This window comes from Anolis carolinensis, chromosome 4 (genome assembly GCF_035594765.1).
Source record: "Anolis carolinensis isolate JA03-04 chromosome 4, rAnoCar3.1.pri, whole genome shotgun sequence".
Classification (NCBI taxonomy): Eukaryota; Metazoa; Chordata; class Lepidosauria; order Squamata; family Dactyloidae; genus Anolis; species Anolis carolinensis.
Window position 1 is genome coordinate 193,271,682 of NC_085844.1, and position 20,809 is coordinate 193,292,490.

Below are 20,809 nucleotides of genomic sequence, written 5' to 3' on the forward strand. Positions count from 1 at the left end.
ATCTACACTATAGAATTAATGCAGTTTGACACCACTTTAAGTGCCAAGACTCAACACTATAGAATCCTGACAGCTGTAGTTTTCCAAGGTCTTTAGCCTTCTCTTCCATGATTCCATAGCACTGAGCTATGACCGTTAACATGGTGTCAAACTGCATTACGTCTACAATGTAGATGCACCCTGAGTAAACTGTGACTAATTCTTTCCTTCTATTTGTTTAATTTCATGAAACCCTTCTCATTGCAGAACTAGAAGTAAATAACTGTATTGTAATTATTTTGTTTGTCTTTTCCTGAGCATTTTGGATTTTTAAAAATCTCATACGTTGCATCTGGAAGAAGCACAGTGTCAGGCTTTGGAAAATCTCCAAAGGCAGAGAGTGCCAGAACAGAAAGGCAGTAGCTAAGAATGTCTCTCTGTGTTCTCTTGGCTGCTCTGCCTTGGCACATAGATGCTATGTTTAAAGCAGCATTCTCAAATGTGTGTGTGCAGTTTGCATACTAAGAGAAGAAAGAAGTGTTGAGCCTTGGGCCATAGCTCAACTTATATGACCCTAATATGTATTTGCCTTGTTCTGGTAAAAAATCTCTTTTTGTTGTTTAAAATTTTTTTTTGATTCTTGAGAATTTGTTTGGCTGACTTTAACCCCATACCTGGAAAGGTATGATCTTGCTACATCCCATGTGCCAAGTATTCAAACTCTTACCTCTAGCTAAAGAGGCACATGCAACTATGTTCTTATGCTTGTGTTCACAGTCACAGCCAAAGGCAGTTCTCTGCAAAAGTTACATCACTTTCTATCCCTGTTGGCTTCTTTAAAAAATGTGGTCCAACATAATGAACATGCCAACATTCCCAGCTGAGGGCAAAGCACTAAATGTCGAGTTGGTCTTGAGCAAAGGGAAGTCGAGCGCTGACTGTCAGTTCCTGTTTCAGAGAAGAATCAAAGGCAGCAATTCAGCAACAAGGAAAGGAAAAGAGCTGAGTGAGTAGGCTGTAGGAGGAAACCAAATGAAACATTTTAAAGATGCCCTGAGTAATATGAATGTCTTGAATATTTTATATAACCATCAAGTGAGGATTTGGTGTATATTTCCACTGAACTGCACCCCTTTCCAGCATACAATGTTAGAACATGATGGAATGCCTTTTGGAATAAATATTTTCTAAATGTTGATATCTCAGGCAGGCATGTAGCCGGGAGGCGGGGGGGGGGGGGGGCTTGAGGGGCTTCAGCCCCCCCCCCCCCCAATTCTCAGGGTGGTCCACGAGAAGGCCTTACTGATATTATTTAAACCGTTATGTTTATTCATATTATGATCTGATCACCATGCTCAATATATCCCATATGCATGGGGATATTGGGATAATTATACAAAAGGTTTGCTAGGGTAGATTCTCTCTCAGACTCATCCCCCCCCCCCCCAGAATCAAAATCCTGGCTTTGGGCCTCTCCCCTGAGATTCTCAGGAGAGCTAAAGGGGAAGAGAAAATGGGAGGTGCAAAGATAGAGGAGGCTGGGCATTCTGACTGTGTAATGAAAATGTACTACCAGATGAGGAAAAGATCACTGTATTGTGAAGAGGACAATGACAGAAAACAATTTAGTAGGATAATCGTGCATTGAAAGGAAATAGCAAACCCAAGGAAATAACAGAGGAAAAGTCCGAGAAGGCTGGGGAATGTTCCTAGTTGGTCAAACGAGTTAACTCTGGTTTGATATTATTTAGTTATGACAAAGATGGTGAGTCATTTTGTTGGTATATGCCCTAAAGTCTTTCAGCATCAGCCATTTCCTTTTGGATCATGTATTTGCCCTAATAAAATAGGAGTCATAGTCCAAAATGATGTCTCTACTCCACTGTTCCTGCTTCAAAGAGGTTCACCAGTGAATTTGCCCTATGTATTAGGCTACATGTTAAATAAGAACCAAACATCCACCAAGATGGAAACTCCAACATGGGAGGCGCTCACAGCTACAACAGCTAAGAAATTAACTTTTTCTGTTACTTTCTTGGAACTTGAATGCAATGTTCCACCCCTCCCACCTCCTTAAAGCCTCTTACTTGTACATTTCTTGAAGGCGCTTCCCTTCTTGAGAGCATGGCGACTTAGCTTGCAGTGAAAGTTATCCTCCCAAAATTCAGCAAACCAAATGTTCCGGCGGTTATTGTCTAGTGTCCTACTGGTGAAATAGCGATCAAAACCTGATAAGAAAAACAGATGACAGATACATGAGTCTTAAAGTCAAACCAGAGAATCCCTGCCACTTCTGGGGGGAAACGACCCTTTTTGAAGCCTACAAAGAAAAAAGCGTCTTTTCAGCCACTGAAACTGTGTGCACAACAAGAGGAGAGTTTTTGTACGGAAGAGAATTGGCAGTTCAAGGACTAGTTGTTGATTTCAGTGAGTGCTGTGTTTCTCTGGAATGTTTTAACTACATGTCCAGCATGACAGACACAGGCTGAATGACAAACTCAGCCAAAACTGTATCAATAGATTTTACTATCTATTCAGAACTCACTCCTCCCAACCTACTTTACTGGGTAGCAGCTACACGGGGAGAAGGAGTTCCATTCTGCTGAGAATCACAGCACAGTTTAATGATGTTTCCATCAGATTTGGAAGGGTAATACCAGGAGAAGTTACTTTGTTAAGTTTAGCTAATACAGGATTCTGGCTGATAACTGTCATAATCATAAATAAATGTTTTTATGGAAAGAAGAACATTTATATCATATACACACCTCTTCATTTATAGCCACCACTCCTATTGCCACTGTGCCATAAACAACCAGAAAAATTAAAATGCCTACTGAGTTTCCTCAGGGCAAGGAATACATTCATATGTTGTTGTTGTCATCATTGTCACCATCATCACCATCTTATTTATTTATTCACTTATTTGTATAACAACCTCACTGTGCATACTTTACAAGAAAGGTAACAGGAAATGAAAAAAAATTTGTCCTCAGGCTTAAAATCTGAAGATATGACACACAAAGCAAGGGGAATGGAAATGTGGGAGGGGAATGGGTCCAGCTGTTACAGTCAGTTTTTTTTCTCCCTCTGAGGTCAGGGCAGTGGCAGTTTGGATGGCTTTCATCTGCTTTGGAGACCTAGGTGTGATGAAGCTGTGCCTCCCTCTTCTTCTCTCCCTCTGAGGCCAGAGCAAGGAAATTGAGTCACTATCTACTGAAGAAGGGCAAAACCCTTCAGGATTAACACAAATTGGAGCCCAAGGGGGAAATATGGTAATGATCAATGAGCTATATTAAGAATTTGAAGGAAAAAAATACTGCTGTGGGAATAAACTTCACTCTTCAGTGCTTCAAGCACTCACAAAAAGTTATCACCTCATTTCCCCCTCCAACATATTCCCATTAATGTGATGGAAAACTAGAAAATAAAGACTGAAGCGAATGAATATGACAGTCTTCAAAGGTACAAGCTAATCTCACCATCATCTCTGAAAATTATGAGAACACTAGGACATAATTAAAGAGGGCTCTCTCTATCCACAATCCCAGTATTTCAGATTACTGTGAAAGAAGGTTATTGTTAGACTTGCCAGATCTCATGTCCTGACCAAGATTCTCCCATTTCATGGGTCAACGATAAGTGAGCAAATTCAAGTGAGGGTCGTCTCCAAGTAGGAGATGCAATTGCAAATTCTCCAGTCTTGGAGACCTCGGCTTCAGGCAAGATGAAAGGGGTATTTGCAAATCAGCTACTAAAATGATAAAATGGTAACCAATTATTTGCAATGATTGGTTTGTTGCTGCAACTTACAAAGACTCTCAATAGAGGGGGAATTGTTCTAAGTATTTAGTCACTTCCCTTCCACTGTGATACCAAGATTTGCCCCCCACTCTGCTCTGTATCTACTTTATGGTGAGAAGCAAGTAGGCTATATTAAAGTATTTCTCACCTTCTCTTACTACTTAAGTGAGAATGAATAATCCCTTGATTTTGCCTCAGTCTTGCAATAGACACTTTAGCTGATTTCTAAACAGGAAAAAATATGTTCAGTGTATATTCATGTGTTTGAATGATAAGCTGTGAGCAACTATGACTGTTACAAAATGCATAACATTTTATAATATCAGCAGGGTTATCATTTCTTCTTAAAATATGGCCCAGAAATCTGAGAGTCTGTGATGATCCTGAAAGAGGAACCCTAGTTGCTATCCAAACCAAGAAACACAAATTCATAAATTAGGGCCTTGATACTTGAGGAAGCATCTCTCCCTCAATAGGGGAAGGGTCCTCTGTGTGCTGCTAGAGAGGTCAATTCATTGTGTTCAGACTTGGGAGAGGGTTTTCTCAGCTATGGCATTCCAATTGTTGAACGCCTTCTGCTATAAAGACCTGTTTGGAGCCAGTGCTGGTTTCATTTAATAAAGCCTTCAGGCATCATTATTTTCTTTCAATATGCTTTGCACATGGTTCTAAACTGGTTTAGCCTTTAATACCATTCATAGCTTGTCAACACGTTTGATTGTTGTCTGTTTAAATTATTTTATTGTTTGAATTATTCAACCTGTTTATGATTTTATTTTATTTGCATGCTGCCCGGAGAGCTTATGATATGGAACAGGAAGCAAATAAACAAATGCCTCCTTCTTAGGTAATTGCAGTACAGCTCATAACATTTCTAGTAGGAAAATAAAATAAATTGGTATAGTTAGTGGTTGTGCAAGACTTTGGAAGACTTAGTGATGTAGAGACCATCCACATTGCAGAATTAGAGTAGTTTGACACCAGTTTAGTTATCACAGCTCAATACTATGAAATTCTGGATTTTGTTTTTGTGGCACTAAAATTCTCTGACAGGTAAGGAGAAATATCTCACAAAATTACAAATACTGGAATTCTGCAGCATTGAGCTATAGTCATTAATGTGTCAAATTGCTATAATTCTGCATTACGGATACAGCCTTAAATATCATAGTTCAAAGGGGTCGTAAAGCCCATGTTGCACAACCCCCTGACAATTTTATACCCTCCAAACCAGGCACACATGAGTTTCCCAGCCTAAAATCAACTGACATTCAAGCAAGAGGTAAAAAGGAAGTTGGAAAAACTCTCCTTAAAAAGAAAAACAATGAATATGGTAGTTTTGAGCGTGTTATTTCACAAATCTATCTTGCTCAGAGTCAACATCTTGCAAGCTCCAGCCATAACAAAGGTTTGATTAACTGTGCATATTTTAGTCACACAAAACACAAACTTAATTTCCTAGGTATAAATGGATGTCAGAGGGGGGTATGGTAGAGACAGAGCAATGGTGGCTATATATCTTTCTCCCCCAGGGTTCCATCTGGTACAGCCTTATTAATTGAATGGATCCTTAAATGATCTTGGGAAGTGTGACAGCATTTTCCTTTCTAATGAATGACACCTCTGGAATGAATTTTTGGCTATGAGCTGAATCTGACATGGGCAGGCTTTGGTCAAGTAGACAACCCTGTATTAAGACATGGCTAAGAACTCATCTGAATTACAGTATGTGTCAATGAACCTATGATATATATTTGTAACTTCTGGCTCTGCCACTCTCCTTCTCTTGGTGGGCTGTTGTAGTCCATTTTTTTTTTACTACCACTCTAACAGCCACTGGCTTGCCCCAATTGTGTTATTCTGCTGCAGCAAATGCAAGAGTCCTGTGTTATTCTGTTAAAAAGGAAAGGAAGGGGAAAGGCATCTAAAAATACCCGTAAGATAAATCTATTATTTCTATTCTTTAAAAACTAATACATTGATTAGTTATTGGAGAATGATTTAAAATATAACTGTCACTGACAGTACATCTTGTGTTTGAAATTCTGGAGATCAATTCACAAACTATAGTCCATACAAGTTCAAGATAGAGTCAAGTGGTTAGTCAAGACATTCTGGCCTTTGCCAAAGGCAGTGTATATGACCTTTTGAATCCACAGAGTTTGCATTTTGAATTTTGTGGACAGATGTCATGAAACAGAATCTCCTTTAACTATTCAGGAATTCCATGGGCTGTCAAAGGACATCTTGAAGGAGTGTATTGCTTGAGTAGCCTCAGAGACTTTTGATAATGTACTGAAAATCCACAAATAAACTAATTTTCTGCACAAACTTCTTGCACACTTTTTTCTTGGTGAACTGACAATGATTAAAAACTGCTTGTCACAAGCTACATAATTTTAGTATTCTATTAAGGCACCCTGCAATCAAGGCATGAAATATCCATCTCTCACAGACCAGATCAGATAATTACCAAATATTTAAATTGTGCAGGGTAGGAAAAGACTGGTGGTGAACTTAGGAAAAAACTTTGCGCACGGGATAAGGTGCCATTCCAGAATAGGATAGGGATATTAGGTTAGGGAAGATTTCACTGATGGTAAGAGTTGATCAGCAGTGGGATATACTACTCCAGAAAGTAGAGATCAGTTCTTCTTGCAAGGGCACCTTTGCTGATGTCAGACAAGATGCCTGTGATAGCCAGGAGCAAACATGGGGCTCCGTGTTGGGAAGCGAGTAGTGGCAGTGACACAGAGGGTAAACTCATGGTCCAGCAGGGCTAATGTTGTCCTGACTCCACTGGATTGTGAACACACCACTGTGGCACCACAGCAAGCTCATCCAGATGCATCTGGCTGCCTCTGGTACCAATTCAGAACATTTATGCTTTAGAATGACCACAGATTTAGCAGCCAGTGTAGTCTTACCATGGTGCATGGGGGAAGAGGGGAAGGGGGACAAACAGAGGTCAGATGGCAATTTCTTATAGGTGTCTGAGCTATGCGTTTCTGCATGGCACAAGTTGAGATGAGATGGCCCTTACAGTTCTTTCCAACTATGTAATTCTGGGATTCTATGGCAAGGTGATTACACTGGGGGAAGTGGGGAAGAAATGCACGTGAAAATAAGAGTATAGAAATCTATCTAATTCTGCCCCATGTCACTTGTGCCTGCTTTGTGCATTCCATTCTGCAAATATTGCAAAAATTGAAGATATACCTAAATATTTATTTAGTCTTCTAAATCTAGCTAGCTAGCTAGCTATCTAGCTATCTAGCTATCTACCAGCCTGTATCAGAATATCTCGGGGCAGTGTCCAACTAAAATCTACTTAAGAACATTAAAACAACTGTAAATTTTGAACAATAAATATTTTGAACAGTCTGGAAGTATATTTTATCAAGACAAGACAGATTAAAAAGGTTAAAACCATTTTGAGACTATGTCAAAACCTTTGGAAAAGCATGAAATATCCTAAACAGCCAAAACGCAATTTGTGTATCAGTCAGACGGATGCAGATCATGTCATTCCACCCAGAATTTTTTTGAAATCTAATTTCTCAGGCACATCTATATGCAGGGCCGGTTGGACATATGAGGATCCTGAAGCGGCGGCCTCGGGCGCTGGCCGCTAGGGGCGCTGTCGAGACGTCGACAGCAGCCCATAGCGCCACAGCAGAGATTGCCCAATTCTCCCTTCGTTCCTGGACGCGGCCGCAGCTCGCCCTGGCGACCTGCGGCCGCGTCCAGGAAGGGAGAATTGGGCGATCTCTGCTGTGTGCACGCACACAGCAGAGATTGCCCAATCCTCCCTTCGTTCCTGGATGCGGCCGCAGCTCGCCCTGGCTACCTGCGGCCGCGTCCAGGAAGGGAGAATTGGGCGATCTCTGCTGTGTGCACGCACACAGCAGAAATCGCCCAATCCTCCCTTCGTTCCTGGACGCGGCCGCAGCTCGCCTTGCGACCTGCGGCCGCGTCCAGGAAGGGAGAATTGGGCAAGGAGGAGGCAAGTGGACAATATCAACAGGAAGGAGGAAACCATGAAAATGAACAAAATCTGGCAAACAGCATTTTAAAACTCTAAAATCAGGACAGTAAATAAAGAAACAAACTCTGAAAATGGGAATTCCAGACATGAAACAACCAGGTAACACCTCCCAACAAAGGATTCCCACAGGTAGGAATCAGCCAGACCTTGAAGCTGCAAGGCTTTTCACTGCTAATCAAGGTGATTAATTGCAACATTCACACTTGCCTCCAACAGACAAGAATTCTTTCTCCCACCCTGGACCTTTCACAGATGTATAAACCTCTCTTGCTTAGTTTCCAACAGACCTCACAACCTCAGAGGATGCCTGCCATAGATGTGGGCGAAACGTCAGGAGAGAATACTTCTGGAACATGGCAACGCAGCCCGAAAGACATACAACAACCCTAAAGGGTAAATGTTTTCCTCCTGACATTAAGTCCAGTCATGTCTGATTCTGGGGTTTGGTGCTCATCTCCATTTCTAAGCCAAAGAGCCAGCGTTGTCCGTAGACTCCTCCAAGGTCATGTGGGATGACTGCATGGAGCGGCGTTACCTTTCCGCTGGAGCAGTACCTATTGATGCACTCACATTTGCATGTTTTTGAACTTCTGGGTTGGCAGATGCTGGGGCTAACAGTGAGGGCTCACTCTGGTCCCCCAATTCAAATCTGCTGCGGCCTTTCAGTCCAGAATTTCAGCAGCTCAGCGCTTTCACACGCTGTGCCATCAGGGGATATTATTTCCTAAAGGTTGTGAATATACAATATTTCTGATTGGTTTTTTTTGTCTGTTAGAGGCAAGTATGAATGCTGCAATTAGGAAAAATGATAAGGATGTAAAGGCCTTGCAGCTTTAAAGCCTGGCTGTTTCCTCCCTGAGTGAATTTTTTGTTGGGAGGTGTTAGCTGGCCCTAATTGTTTCCTGTATGGAATTCCCCTGTTTTCAGAGTGGTGTTCTATGCGATATGTTATGTGCTTCTGCCGTCTGTGGCCGTGAGAAAACAGAGCATTTACCAGACTTCGATGATGGGAATACTTTGTTGGGAGGTGTTAGCTGGCCCTCTCACGATATATTGAAAACATTGACTACAAAAATGCATTGGATAATCCAGAACATTGGATAAGCGAGTGTTGGATAAGTGAGACTCCACTGTAATTACTACATAGCATTACTATGCATGGAACTACTTTTTCTGTCAAATTTGTTGTCCAACATGATGTTTTGGTGCTTAATTTGTAAAATCATAACCTATTTTGATGTTCAATAGGCTTTTTCTCAATAGGCTTTTTCAGAGTGGTGTTCTTTGCGATATGGTATGTGCTTCTGCCGTCTGTGGCCGTGAGAAAACAGAGGATTTACCAGACTTTGATGATGGGAATACTTTGTTGGGAGGTGTTAGCTGGCCCTGATTGATTCATGACTGGATTTCCCCTGCTTTGCTACACCCATTACAATGGTCCACGCTGGCGTGGCACTTCTGAAGGACAAGAGTTCACTTCCTGAGAAAGGAAGTGTCTATTCTCCTGGGGCTCCGTTCTCCCAAACAAAACTGATCTGAAGCTAGTCCGAAGTCTGAAAAATCTTCTGAAGAGATATCATGACCAGGAAACCTTTGTGTAGTACTTGTAGACTAGAAATAACAAAAAAATTAAAATTGTTGCAAAGTTTATTAAAATATTTATTTATTAAAATGCAAGATTGGTGTTAATTCTATGTAATGTTACTATATGAACATAATGTTGTTAATAAACTTCTGGTTGTAAGGTAAACTCTTTCATCCATTCTATTCACCTCTACCTTCTACCTTTTATTTCTCGGTGATTGGGGGGTTTTTTTGAGGGGGGGGGCACCAAAATCCTGTTTCGCTTACACTTGAAAATTTCCTTGGGCCGGCCCTGTCTATATGGAATACCTTTGCAAAAGATTGAGTGCACTGAGAATTTCTCCCAATATACTCATGGCTTCAGAGCCTTGTCTAGCAGAATTTCTTGCTGGACTGTGCCCACTGACAGGTTCAGGATCAATAAAGACATCCAGGTGATATTTGCACACTGTGCAGTAGAAGGGTGTGACCTTTGAAGGACCCCCACAACAGTTGAGGGTAGAAATGGGAAGAAATGTCCAAGGTCTTATAAAAGTATCCAGAAAACGTAGGCAGTTTTAAAGTATCAGTATATGCCATATATACCAAGCTGGTAGTTGTCATTTTCACTGCACAAATTCTGTGACTCATTAAATTAAATATGCGCTAAAGAAGTGGAAAATCTACTCTAAGTAAAGAACATTTTTTAAAGTTCTTGTAAAGTGTTTGCAGTAACAATGCTCAGAAATAGCAAAGGCATATTTTTCAAGGAACTATGAAAAGCTGTTATCTAAGTAGCAAGATGAAGGCTTCAGCCTTTTGTAAATCTAGTCCTAAGATCAGGACATACATACACATGAGAAGGTAAAATGTGTATGTATGAAAAATGCATGAAAAATATTGCTGTTATGTTGAGGGCATTAGCAAAGCAAAGTTATGAAATTTACAGAAAGGAAATGTAATAAGGGGCCCTGGAGAAGAGTATCATTTTGACATCTATTTCAGATTTTATTTTAGTGATTACTGAATGTATTAATTATTATTTAACCTATCTCACCCCTGTTGTGGAACTAAAAACAGCCCACACAGTGGCTGGGACTGACCTGGGTTTTGATCTGAACTTTAAATTAACTATTTGAAATGGTGAGTATTTTGGGACCTAGATTCATCATTTTGGATTGTTGTTTTTAAGATTAAAGGGGATTTACCAGCCCTCTTAACATTTTTTTCAAGATCTATCATGCCTCCAGATCCAGATAACTGCAACACCCGGGCAACCAAGCTTTCCAACAGCATGGAAGTAAACATACTGCAAAGGCTCTGCTCATGTATAAGCCTGAGCAATCAACAAGTCCACTCCAAGACAGAAGCATCCAGGGGTTTGGTCAGTGGTGCCTTCAGAGTTAGAGGCAAGTCCAGCTGTGCAGCTCCCCTCCCTAATAATTTCACAGAGCACCCTTCATGCATTGAAGGGACTTCTGAAAGAGCACACTTCATGGGCAATCATTACAACTTTCCACTTCTCACTGCATTGCTCAAAATCCCAAAAAATCAGCAAATGATCATCAATTCCTGGACATACCTCTAACAGATGCCCTCTTTGGCAAGATGGTGATAGATCCTTCAGCCACTTCTTCAAGATCTCTCACTGGAGCAATTTTGGAGCCCCAGCTATCAGAGCCCATCCAAATGAAGTGCCCAGTCTGATTGGCTCTCTTTGCTGCCATTAGCACATTCCTGCAGAGAGAAGAGCAAAGCGCCTTAGGTTATGGGGTCAACATGGCTTCCACTGTGTTCATGGTAACATAAGCACTGCTATTGAAGAGCAAAAGGAGAGTACCCACATTGTACTATTTACACTGCAAGAAAGAATAACTTGGTATTTCATACCCAGGAAGCAACCCTGCCTGTTACTGATTTTGTCAGCATATCGATAGATTATTTGCTACTTTTATCCCTCCCTAGAAGTTTAGAAAGACAGGTACATTCAAAAAGCAAAAATCAAAAAGAAATCCCAGACGATTCTCTAAATTTTAAGAAGCCATCTCAAGTAGGAAGCCAGCATGGAAGTAGTTGTTTGAAAGTTGGATAAGGATTGTGGTACATCAGAGTTTGTATCCTAACTCAGATGTGGAACACCACTGGGTGACCTTGAGAACAGTCTGGATAAATCTTGATTTTAAAAAAAACCCTATGAAAGGATTGTTATAGGTTTTTGTTTGAGTTGGCCTGAAAGTACATAACAGAAGCAAATATGTCTTCAAACAAATTAAAAAGTGCAACTTCCTTAGAACATACCGTATATACTTGAAGATAAGTCGAGTTTTTCAGCCCTTATTTATGAGCTGAAAAAGCCTCCCCTGGCTTATAATCAGGTCAAGGTTAAGCAGGCAGGAGCCCAGAGGCCGTTGTTTGCAATATATGACATCTTACCCTCAGCAGTGTTTTCTTTTCCAAAGCCTCCCTCCCTCTTAACCAAGGGAATATTTTGAAAAGTGAAAGAAGCTCTTGCAAGTCAGGAAGAAGAATATATATATATATATATATCCATTAATCTTATAAAATCTTATAAAAACATATATAATCTTATAAAAGCATATATAAAATATTTGTTAATCTCTGCTACAGGTATATAGGCATTTCCCCTTGCAAGCCTTTGCAATCCCTATGTACCTTTATATTTGTATCTATCTATCTATCTTATCTATATACATTAATTTTATATATGAATTTCCCCCTCATATGTTTGCAAGTCTTTGCAAATCCTATAAACATATAGATATTTAGAGATTTTAATGTACTTGTATATCTGTATCCATGTGTATACATTATTTTATATATGAATTTTCGCCTCACATGTTTGCAAGTCTTTGCAAATCCTATACAGATATAATTATCTATATATAGAGAGATGTCTAGATAGTTATATATGAATATAGATATGTAGGGCTTACAAATATTGCAGGGGAAATGCACACGCATATAGATTTCTAGATAGATATAAACATAAATATATAGGGCTTAGAAATATTGCTGGAGGGAAATGCACATATATAGAGAGAGAATTTGCAAGATTTCAGGGGTGAATGCATATGTGAAATTAGTATATATAATTATAGATCTATATCTAGCTCTGCATTGTTTATGTAGGCATTGAATGTTTGCCTGTTATTTATTTATTTATTTATTTATTTACAACATTTATATCCCGCCCTTCTCACCCAAGGGGACTCAGGGCGGCTTACAAAAATTGGCAAAATTTAATGCCCAAAATACAATGTTACTATGTTGGAAGCTGGTGAAGATGGTTGGAAGCTGGTCATGGGGAGATAGGGCAAGATACAAATAAAGTTTTTTTTTATTATTATTGTTATTATGTTATTGCTAATACCATATTGTTGACCCTACTTTTCCACTTACAGAGCTAATTTACTGTTTTTCTTTGAAATACAGTAAATATTGAAAAACCTTTAACCTACTGATGCCTCAATATAATTTCATTGGGGTCTATTTTCATTTTGACAATTACCAGTAGTTGCTGCATTTTCCACCCTCACCTTATACTTGAGTCAATACATTTCTCCAGTTTTTTGTGGTAAAATTAGGTGTGTCGGCTTATATTAGGGTCAGCTTATACTCGAGTATATACGGTATGTTCACAGGTTTCTATATGGACAGAATACTGGACTACATAGGCTGGTAGTCTGATCCAATGTGACTCTTGGGTTGTCCTCATGTAAATTAGATGTGCTCCTTGTATGCATTATCTGAAAATATAGAGTGAATGCAACAGGAATGTAATGTGTGCTGGACACATAGAACCAGACATATACATGCCCTCATTATGAATTACTTCAACATCAGTACTGTGAGGCTGTAAAGACACAACTATAAATTTGTCTGTCACAGCTTGAGTTGTTCCACAAATGAGCTCTGAACTCACTGAACTCCAGCCTCCTTGAGCTCCCATGATGCAGTGAACATCTGGTATTGACTTTCCTAGGTGCTGCAAATTGGAAAACTTCCTTTTTCTGAATCTCATGGCCATTTCTCATTTAACTCCATTCCTCCTAGCTCTTTAACTGCGAAGGGATACTATCTGCAACTGGGAGGACCTTCTTCTATCCACTCAAGATATCTACATTATGTTCCACATTTCCAATTTAAAGGAAGGGGGGCAACTTAGATACAAATGGTACCACACTGCAGTCCCTCCTCCTTTATATGAGGGGCTAGGTGCAGTCATGCACACTCTGGGTAATACAGCCTTGCTGTAATCCATGTTACCTCTTTATTTCAATAATTTTTGTTCAGGACTATGGTTGGCATGATGGGTGAAAATAATTCCTCAGTACCACATCAAACCCTTTGAAATTCATGGGGTCAGAATAAGTTAACAAGAGACTTGAAGGCACACACATGCATCTAGTTTAACCCTGGTCTAGGGCTGAAGGCATAAAATAGCATCTGTCAAATTAAAAATACCACTGTGTCTTCTTTTTTTAAGGATTAACGGACATATGTTGCCATGAGCAACCTGGAAAAAATGTGATCTATACAATCCTTTTTATTGAGTTAGTTAAAATTAAGGGAAATTACCTCAGTCTGTGAGAAACCATTCCCATAAGCCAAGACGATATGAAAAACCCAAAATAACATATAGTGCTTTGAATCCATAAGAAGAAAAATGAAAGACATGTAGATGTGTTTATGATGCTTAGCTTATTTTAAAGCAAATTAATAATTTGCTAAGAATCATTTATGTTGATCATGATGCACAGGGTAGAAAAAATAAAGTACTCCATGTATATGTCATTTGCACCAACCCTAGAAGAGGAAGCAGAAGGGACCAGGGTTCACCCAGGGATGATCAGACAAAATCCAAAGTGACTGATATTATATGGTTTCTGCTTTGATCAACAGCTGGTTCTCTGAGTTCATTCTTTCTTTTATTCAGTGCCCATATGGTTTAATTAACTCAGCTCAACAACACCAAATGCAATGATTTGTAACATTACTTGTTGTCTATTAAATAAAGCAGTTTGTTCATTTATTACAAGCATTTCTAAGCTATCTTGCAGAATACATTTTTAGAAAGCTATAAACATGCCACTGAAAAAACAGGGAATGTTACTCTCCTAGAAACTCTTTCAGCAGCAGCACCATCAAAAGCACAGGGTTGTTTGTGCAGGAGAGGTACAGCAACTGAGTTGGCATGCAGGTGCATCTGTGTGATTTTAAATAAGTTTTTTACAAGAAAGTAAATGGAAAGGGTTCACAGTGGATCAATGTAGACTTTGTCAATAACAAGGTTGATTAAAAAGCAATTAAATGAGTTGTGGCAGAAAGACAGAATGATAGGCAAATCCAGAGCCTGAAGGAGAACACAAGTATTTTTGGAAAATAGAAGGGGGGAACAGAAAAGTGGGGAAAGAGAATTGAATCAGGAAAGAGCAAACATAGTAGTAATCTTGGGTGATTGCTTTGTTTTGCTTTAAAATAGGTTATAGTAGCTACTGCTCAGTGAGCCGAACTCACATCTAGCCTTAACCCTTTTTACTGTGGCATCAATTATTTTTATTATAGTAGAAGCTCAAAAAACCACTGTGTTGTGTTGTGACACTTCATAAAAGCTTTTCCTTAGACCAAGGAACCTAGGCAAAGAGAGAGAACATAGGCAAAGAAGTAGGAAGGAATTGCTCAAGGTCACCCAGCAAGTCAGTCTAACAACAGGAAACTAAAAGGGTCAAGAGTGAAGGCTGTCTAGTGTTTGGGAGGTCATTGAATTATTAGAAATAGAAGCATCTGAAAGAACCCAAGTAACACAGCTAATTTAAGCATTGCCAGGTAAAACCTGTGCAATTATTTCACTTGGAGAAGAAATGTCCCTGAGGTTTCATGAGCACTGCATCCACATAACCTCTAGATATCACTATCTGTACTATAACTCACAGAATCCCTAGGAGAATACACAGTGAAAGAAGTAACAGGTTCACTTCCATATTTAAGCAAATCTTACTGTGGAAGGAGAAGAACCTCTTTTTAATTTTGGGGTGCAAAAAGTATTTTTTCCAAACTGTACATAACATTAAAACTATGAGTTCAGTTACATATTGGTGTCCTTGTATACACGTTTTGGAGGTGAGATTTTTCAGATTGTTCTGGATTAATTTTCCACAACTTGCCTAAAAGAGGGGGGACTCCAGTATTAAAAAGTATTTTAGGACAAAGATGGGGAATAGGTGGCTTTCTAGATGTCATTGGAATGTAAGTCTCATAATCTCTCACTACTGAATAAACCTGGCATGGTCTGATGGGAATATCAATACAAACACATCTGGGGGGAGGAAGTTGTATGCTGACCATCCTGCTCTAGTAAAAGGATTGTGATGAAATTGTAGCTAATGGATACAAAATATGAAAAAAACAAATATTAAGGCTAATAAAACATACATGGATGTATCATACATTGCCATTTCTGTATGATAATCTGTATATTATGATCACGTAAAAGGAGAAGCTACAGTTATAAGAAACATTTTTTTTCCCCAGGAGCGACTTGAGAAACAAGTCAGGAGCGACTTGAGAAAGTTGCTTCTTATGTGGGAGACTTGACCATCTGCAAGGACATTGCCAGGGGATATCCGGGTATTTTACCATCCTGTGGGGGGGTTTCCTCTCATGTTCCCACATGGGAAGCAGGAGCTGACAGATGGAAGCTCACCCCGCTATTTGGATTTGAACCTACGACCTTTCGATCAGCAGTCCTGCCGGCACAAGGGTTTAACCCATTGCACCACCAGAAACATTGTTAGTAATAGATAACAAGTTTACTTCTGGCAACCCCATAAGTGAGAGGCCTCTGAGTCACCCTTTTATAAACTCACAGATTCAAGGCTGTAGGGTAGTTGTTTAATTGATTCTATCTGAGAATGTAGTCTTCCTCTTTTTCTACTTCCCTCCATTTTATCAAGCATTATCATATCTTCTGATGATATGGAAAAAGTATGACAGTCTCACTTTAGCCTTTAAGCTGGTGGTGGAGACAACTGCACCATTGCAAATAGACAATAATACACTTAGAGTAGTATATCAGATAATATTGCACATTGTCTCTGTGCATTACATATTGGGCATTGTATAATCAACAAGGAAATTCTAACTATATTCTGTACTGGTCACACGTAGAACTCAGATCAGGATTACCACATATGCTCATTTGTCATTGTGTATTTTGTCATGATCTATGTAGCTTTGAAGTTTTGTAAAATAATTATGCTTTGAATAAACTTTAACTCAGCCAGTGCTGTCAATAGGTTGTACTGAAAACAGTGCTGAGACTTAGTAGATCTTTTGGGAAAAGTTGTTGTTTATTGTGTTTGCCTCTCTGTTCAGTTTCAGGGCTCAATCTAGCTTTGTGTTCCATCCAGAAGGATACAATAGTGCTGATATTTCAGTCCTACCAAACTTTAGAAAGTGAACTCTAAAATGTCTGGAGGCTTAAAGAGTGAAACCACTTTCTTGAAGGAACCCAGTTCACTCCCTTTCCAAAGATCCATAACAACATGGCTTTTATATCTGCCATGATGACATGTACTTGGGCAAAAATATTGGTCCGAGCACTTTTCAGAAGCAGAACACAGGAAGGCCTGCCTGCTCTTTTTTTCCCTTCCCTTTTCTCCTGCACCAGCTACCACAGTAAGCTATAGATGTGTTTTTGCAGAAAAGGGGAATAAGCAAAGGCAGGACGATATGATCCAATTCTCTGCTTAACCCCACAGTCCACTCAGAAATGCTATAGCTTGAACAGCAGGAAAAGAGAAGGCAGGGAAATAATGAGAACCACCTTCCAAACTGTCTTCACTTATGGACCATGACTGGAGAAGTGGAAATGGACAACATGCTCCTGAATTTAGTGAATATTAATTACAAACATTCTACCTTCTCAGGGTAAATATATCAAACTTTACCTTTTGCAGCTTTCAATAGTTAGGTTTATGAAACGGAGGAATATTTTTGAAAACCAGATGTGAATATAAGAAGAAAAACAGAAGCCTCAACTAAATTAAATCAGTTGTTGAATGGTGAATCCAATTAATTCAAATGCTCTACTTAGTTGTAACTAAGAATATATTTTAGACCAGGGAATGTGAAGAATCACAAGGGCTCAAAGGATTAGAACTATGTGTTATGCCAAAAGCGCACACACATACACACGCAAACACTGCTTTCATGACTCAGAATGATCACATAGATAAGCCCTAAGAGAGGCATCTGGCTCAGCAGTAAACATCAGCCTATCACTGCAGGAAAAAGATAAAGTTTCCAGATGTGTGTAAACTTGTGCCAACAGGGGACAATTCCCCAGCTTACAAATTGTTCTCAGATAGGTAAATGTTTACAAACCTCAGTTTAATGGTGATTGCCATTTACATTGCTAAGGCAAATCCTTGATTTTGTTGAGAATAAATGAGGATAAATGTCTGGATTTTAGACATTTCCATTAGCTAATTTCCATAAACATAGCCTGTTTGCACAATTGATGTAAACTGATTGAAAATGTCAGTTTACTCACATTTGTATAATGTTTGCTGATTAATAAATGAGAAAGAAAAATCAGATGTAACTCAGTGTAAATGGATAGGCTAAAAAGAAAGGAGGGAGCAATCTGAAAAGAGTAATGACATAGTCTCATATACTGGTACTTCTTTATAGTTTCACTGATTTGGTTCAAATGGACCATATTTTGATCTCCAGGTGCTTTTGGAAAACGTTTTAAAAAACCACACGTGCGATCATAATTCCTTCAAAGCATTTCTGAGAAGTATTTTTTTAAATGTTTGAGACCTCCACAGTTTTCAAGCCTTTAAGCATTCAGTCTTTAACATTTTAACACAAACAGGTTCTTAAACTTCAAATAACAGAAGACAGGCTTGTATCATTCCTGATTCTATAAAACACGTCAAAGTGACTCAGACCTTGAGAGTTTTTTGATGGCACAATCAAGAATGGGCTTCTCATCAAAATTTAAACTGACCTTTCTCACAAACAAACTCCAGGCATTCAAACTCTCACCCATTTGATGTAACCATTATTAATCATTCCCTCTCAGATGTACCTTTTGTACAGTACAATGTCACTTTAGATGACACTGGGGTCATGCACAGATGTATAAGGGATACATCACTATCTGACATGTGTTGGTAGACTTAAGAAAGTGTAATCTTAGGAAGAGCAAGAATATGGCTCTTGTCATAGTACTGACAGTCAGATCAGTAAATAGAAATTTTATTATTCATTTGTCTCACATCAAACTGTATATGATATTAAACCTTGAGAGGACAAAAGAAACAAAACTATAAGTGAACACAATAATACAGATGTACTGCCCGTCTTGATCATTCACAGCATGTCAGACAGGCAAGCTGATTGATTCATTGAGCCAACTAATTGGAAATACAGTACCTTTCTTTTGGTTTATAGGGATTAGGAGAAAAAGACAATGACACAAAAATGTCACCCACATTGGTCATTCAAAACAATATGACAGAAAGATAAACTTACTGACTTGATTTTGACTTTGATTGATTACTTAAATGTTGGATGGAATCCTGTTCAGCAGTTGCAATGCTTAACCTGGAGTTATGCACTCATAGCTGTTTTGTATCCATGATCCATACATAGGGGACTATATGTGGATCATTAAATTCTTCCAATCTGTATTCACCAGGAAGCATCTACTGTGATTGACAGGGCCTATTCTCCTGTCCATTGGGAATCAGCAAGTTGATGTTCTCAATCCCCCTTACATGAGTGATCTTCAGTACAGGGGGATATGTGACAGGGATCCTGGTTCTGCCTGTCACACTGGAGATCACTCAATGGAAGGGGGGGATCAGTCAGCCATTTCCTGATTGACAGGAAAGCAGACCTCCATCGATTGCAGCAGCTGCTTCCCAGTAAGTGCATATTTGAGTGATTGGGACAAGGTTCACTTCAAAGCATAATTACTTTTCATTCTTTCTTTTGTTTACAAAGTGTTTTACAGTCATTGATAAAGTTTTTTGTGTTTTTTCTTTGTTCATCATTGCCAATTTGTCCATTTTTGCTATTTTGAAGACTTTAACCATCCACTCTTCTATTGTTGAGAGGTCTGCCTTATTCCAGAACTGTGTGTATACTGTTCTTGCTGCTATGATCCTGTAATGCAATACTTTATAGTTTAATGCTTTTGTTTGATTATTTGACATTCCCAATAAAAATAATTCCAATTGTATCTTTGATTGAAAAATCTCACACAGTGTTTTTTATACCTTACCACAGAATTCTCTTGCTTTTTTACAAGTCCATCTCATGTGGAAGAAGGTTCCTTTGTGTTCTTTACATTTCCAACACTTGCTGTTTCTTTCCTTATACATTTTAGCTAGTTTTGCTAGGGTCAAATACCACCTGTTCATCATTTTATTAAAAAAATTCTCTAAGGTTGTAGCACCACATTTTCTTTAGGTCAATAGTCCACATTTTTCCAATTTATCTAGTTCTATGTTATGCCCAATATTTTGTGCCCATTTAACCATACAATCTTGTATCAGTTCTGTTCCCATTTGTAGGGAATTTATAAATAATAAATATCAGGCCAAAAGGAAGAATAGAAAAACATTATAAAAGGAAGGAAGAACAGAATGATATATGACGGTCTTCAACCCAAGGGACAAGATGTCACTAAATTGGGAGGGGTGGGAGGAGGAGAGAGTATAACCAAATATGAATATTGTATAAATGTTAGAAAGTATTGTATTGCTTCATACATATATACATGTATATAGATTTGTTTCACTGTTTTTATGAATATATAAATTGAAAATTAAAAACATATTAATCACAAAGCACAATTACTATAGTGTTAATGCATACATACTGTATATCTCCAACAGAATTCCAACTATTACTCTTTTCAACTACAAAGATTTTGAGTATATATAGTAGGAAATAAGTAATGCCCACCTTGATAAACCACAACAACGTGAAAGAGAGAGACTTATCAATCAGTCAATCAATCAGTATTTAAAATTTGGTCCTTTTTAGATTATGCCTTCCAGAATCAGGAAACATAGCCAAAAGAATAATTCTGGGAGCTATATTTCACAGGAGCCCCAGTGGCGAAGTGTGTTAAAGCACTGAGCTGCTGAACTTGCAGACCGAAAGGTCCCAGGTTCAAATCTCGGGAGCGGATTGAGCGCCCGCTGTTAGCTCCAGCTTCTGCCAACTTAGCAGTTCGAAAATATGCCAATGTGAGTAGATCAATAGATACCGCTCTGGCAGGAAGGTAACAGCTCTCCATGCAGTCATGCCAGCCATATGACCTTAGAAGTGTCTACGGACAACTCCGGCTCTTCAGCTTAGAAATGGAGATGA

General features: G+C 39.0%; 1 protein-coding gene across 3 annotated transcripts in view; it reads right to left on the reverse strand.

Moving 5' to 3' along the window:
* The window catches only part of grm4 (glutamate metabotropic receptor 4), a 451,932-nt gene that overhangs the window by 96,064 nt on the left and 335,059 nt on the right, over positions 1–20,809 (reverse strand). For all 3 annotated transcript variants that reach the window (XM_062978465.1, XM_003220390.3, XM_062978466.1), the window contains 2 exons: positions 10,977–11,131; positions 2,067–2,207 (listed from right to left, as the gene is read on the reverse strand). In XM_062978465.1, coding sequence (XP_062834535.1) covers positions 2,067–2,207; positions 10,977–11,131 — 296 coding nt within the window. The remainder of the gene's footprint in view (positions 1–2,066; positions 2,208–10,976; positions 11,132–20,809) is intronic.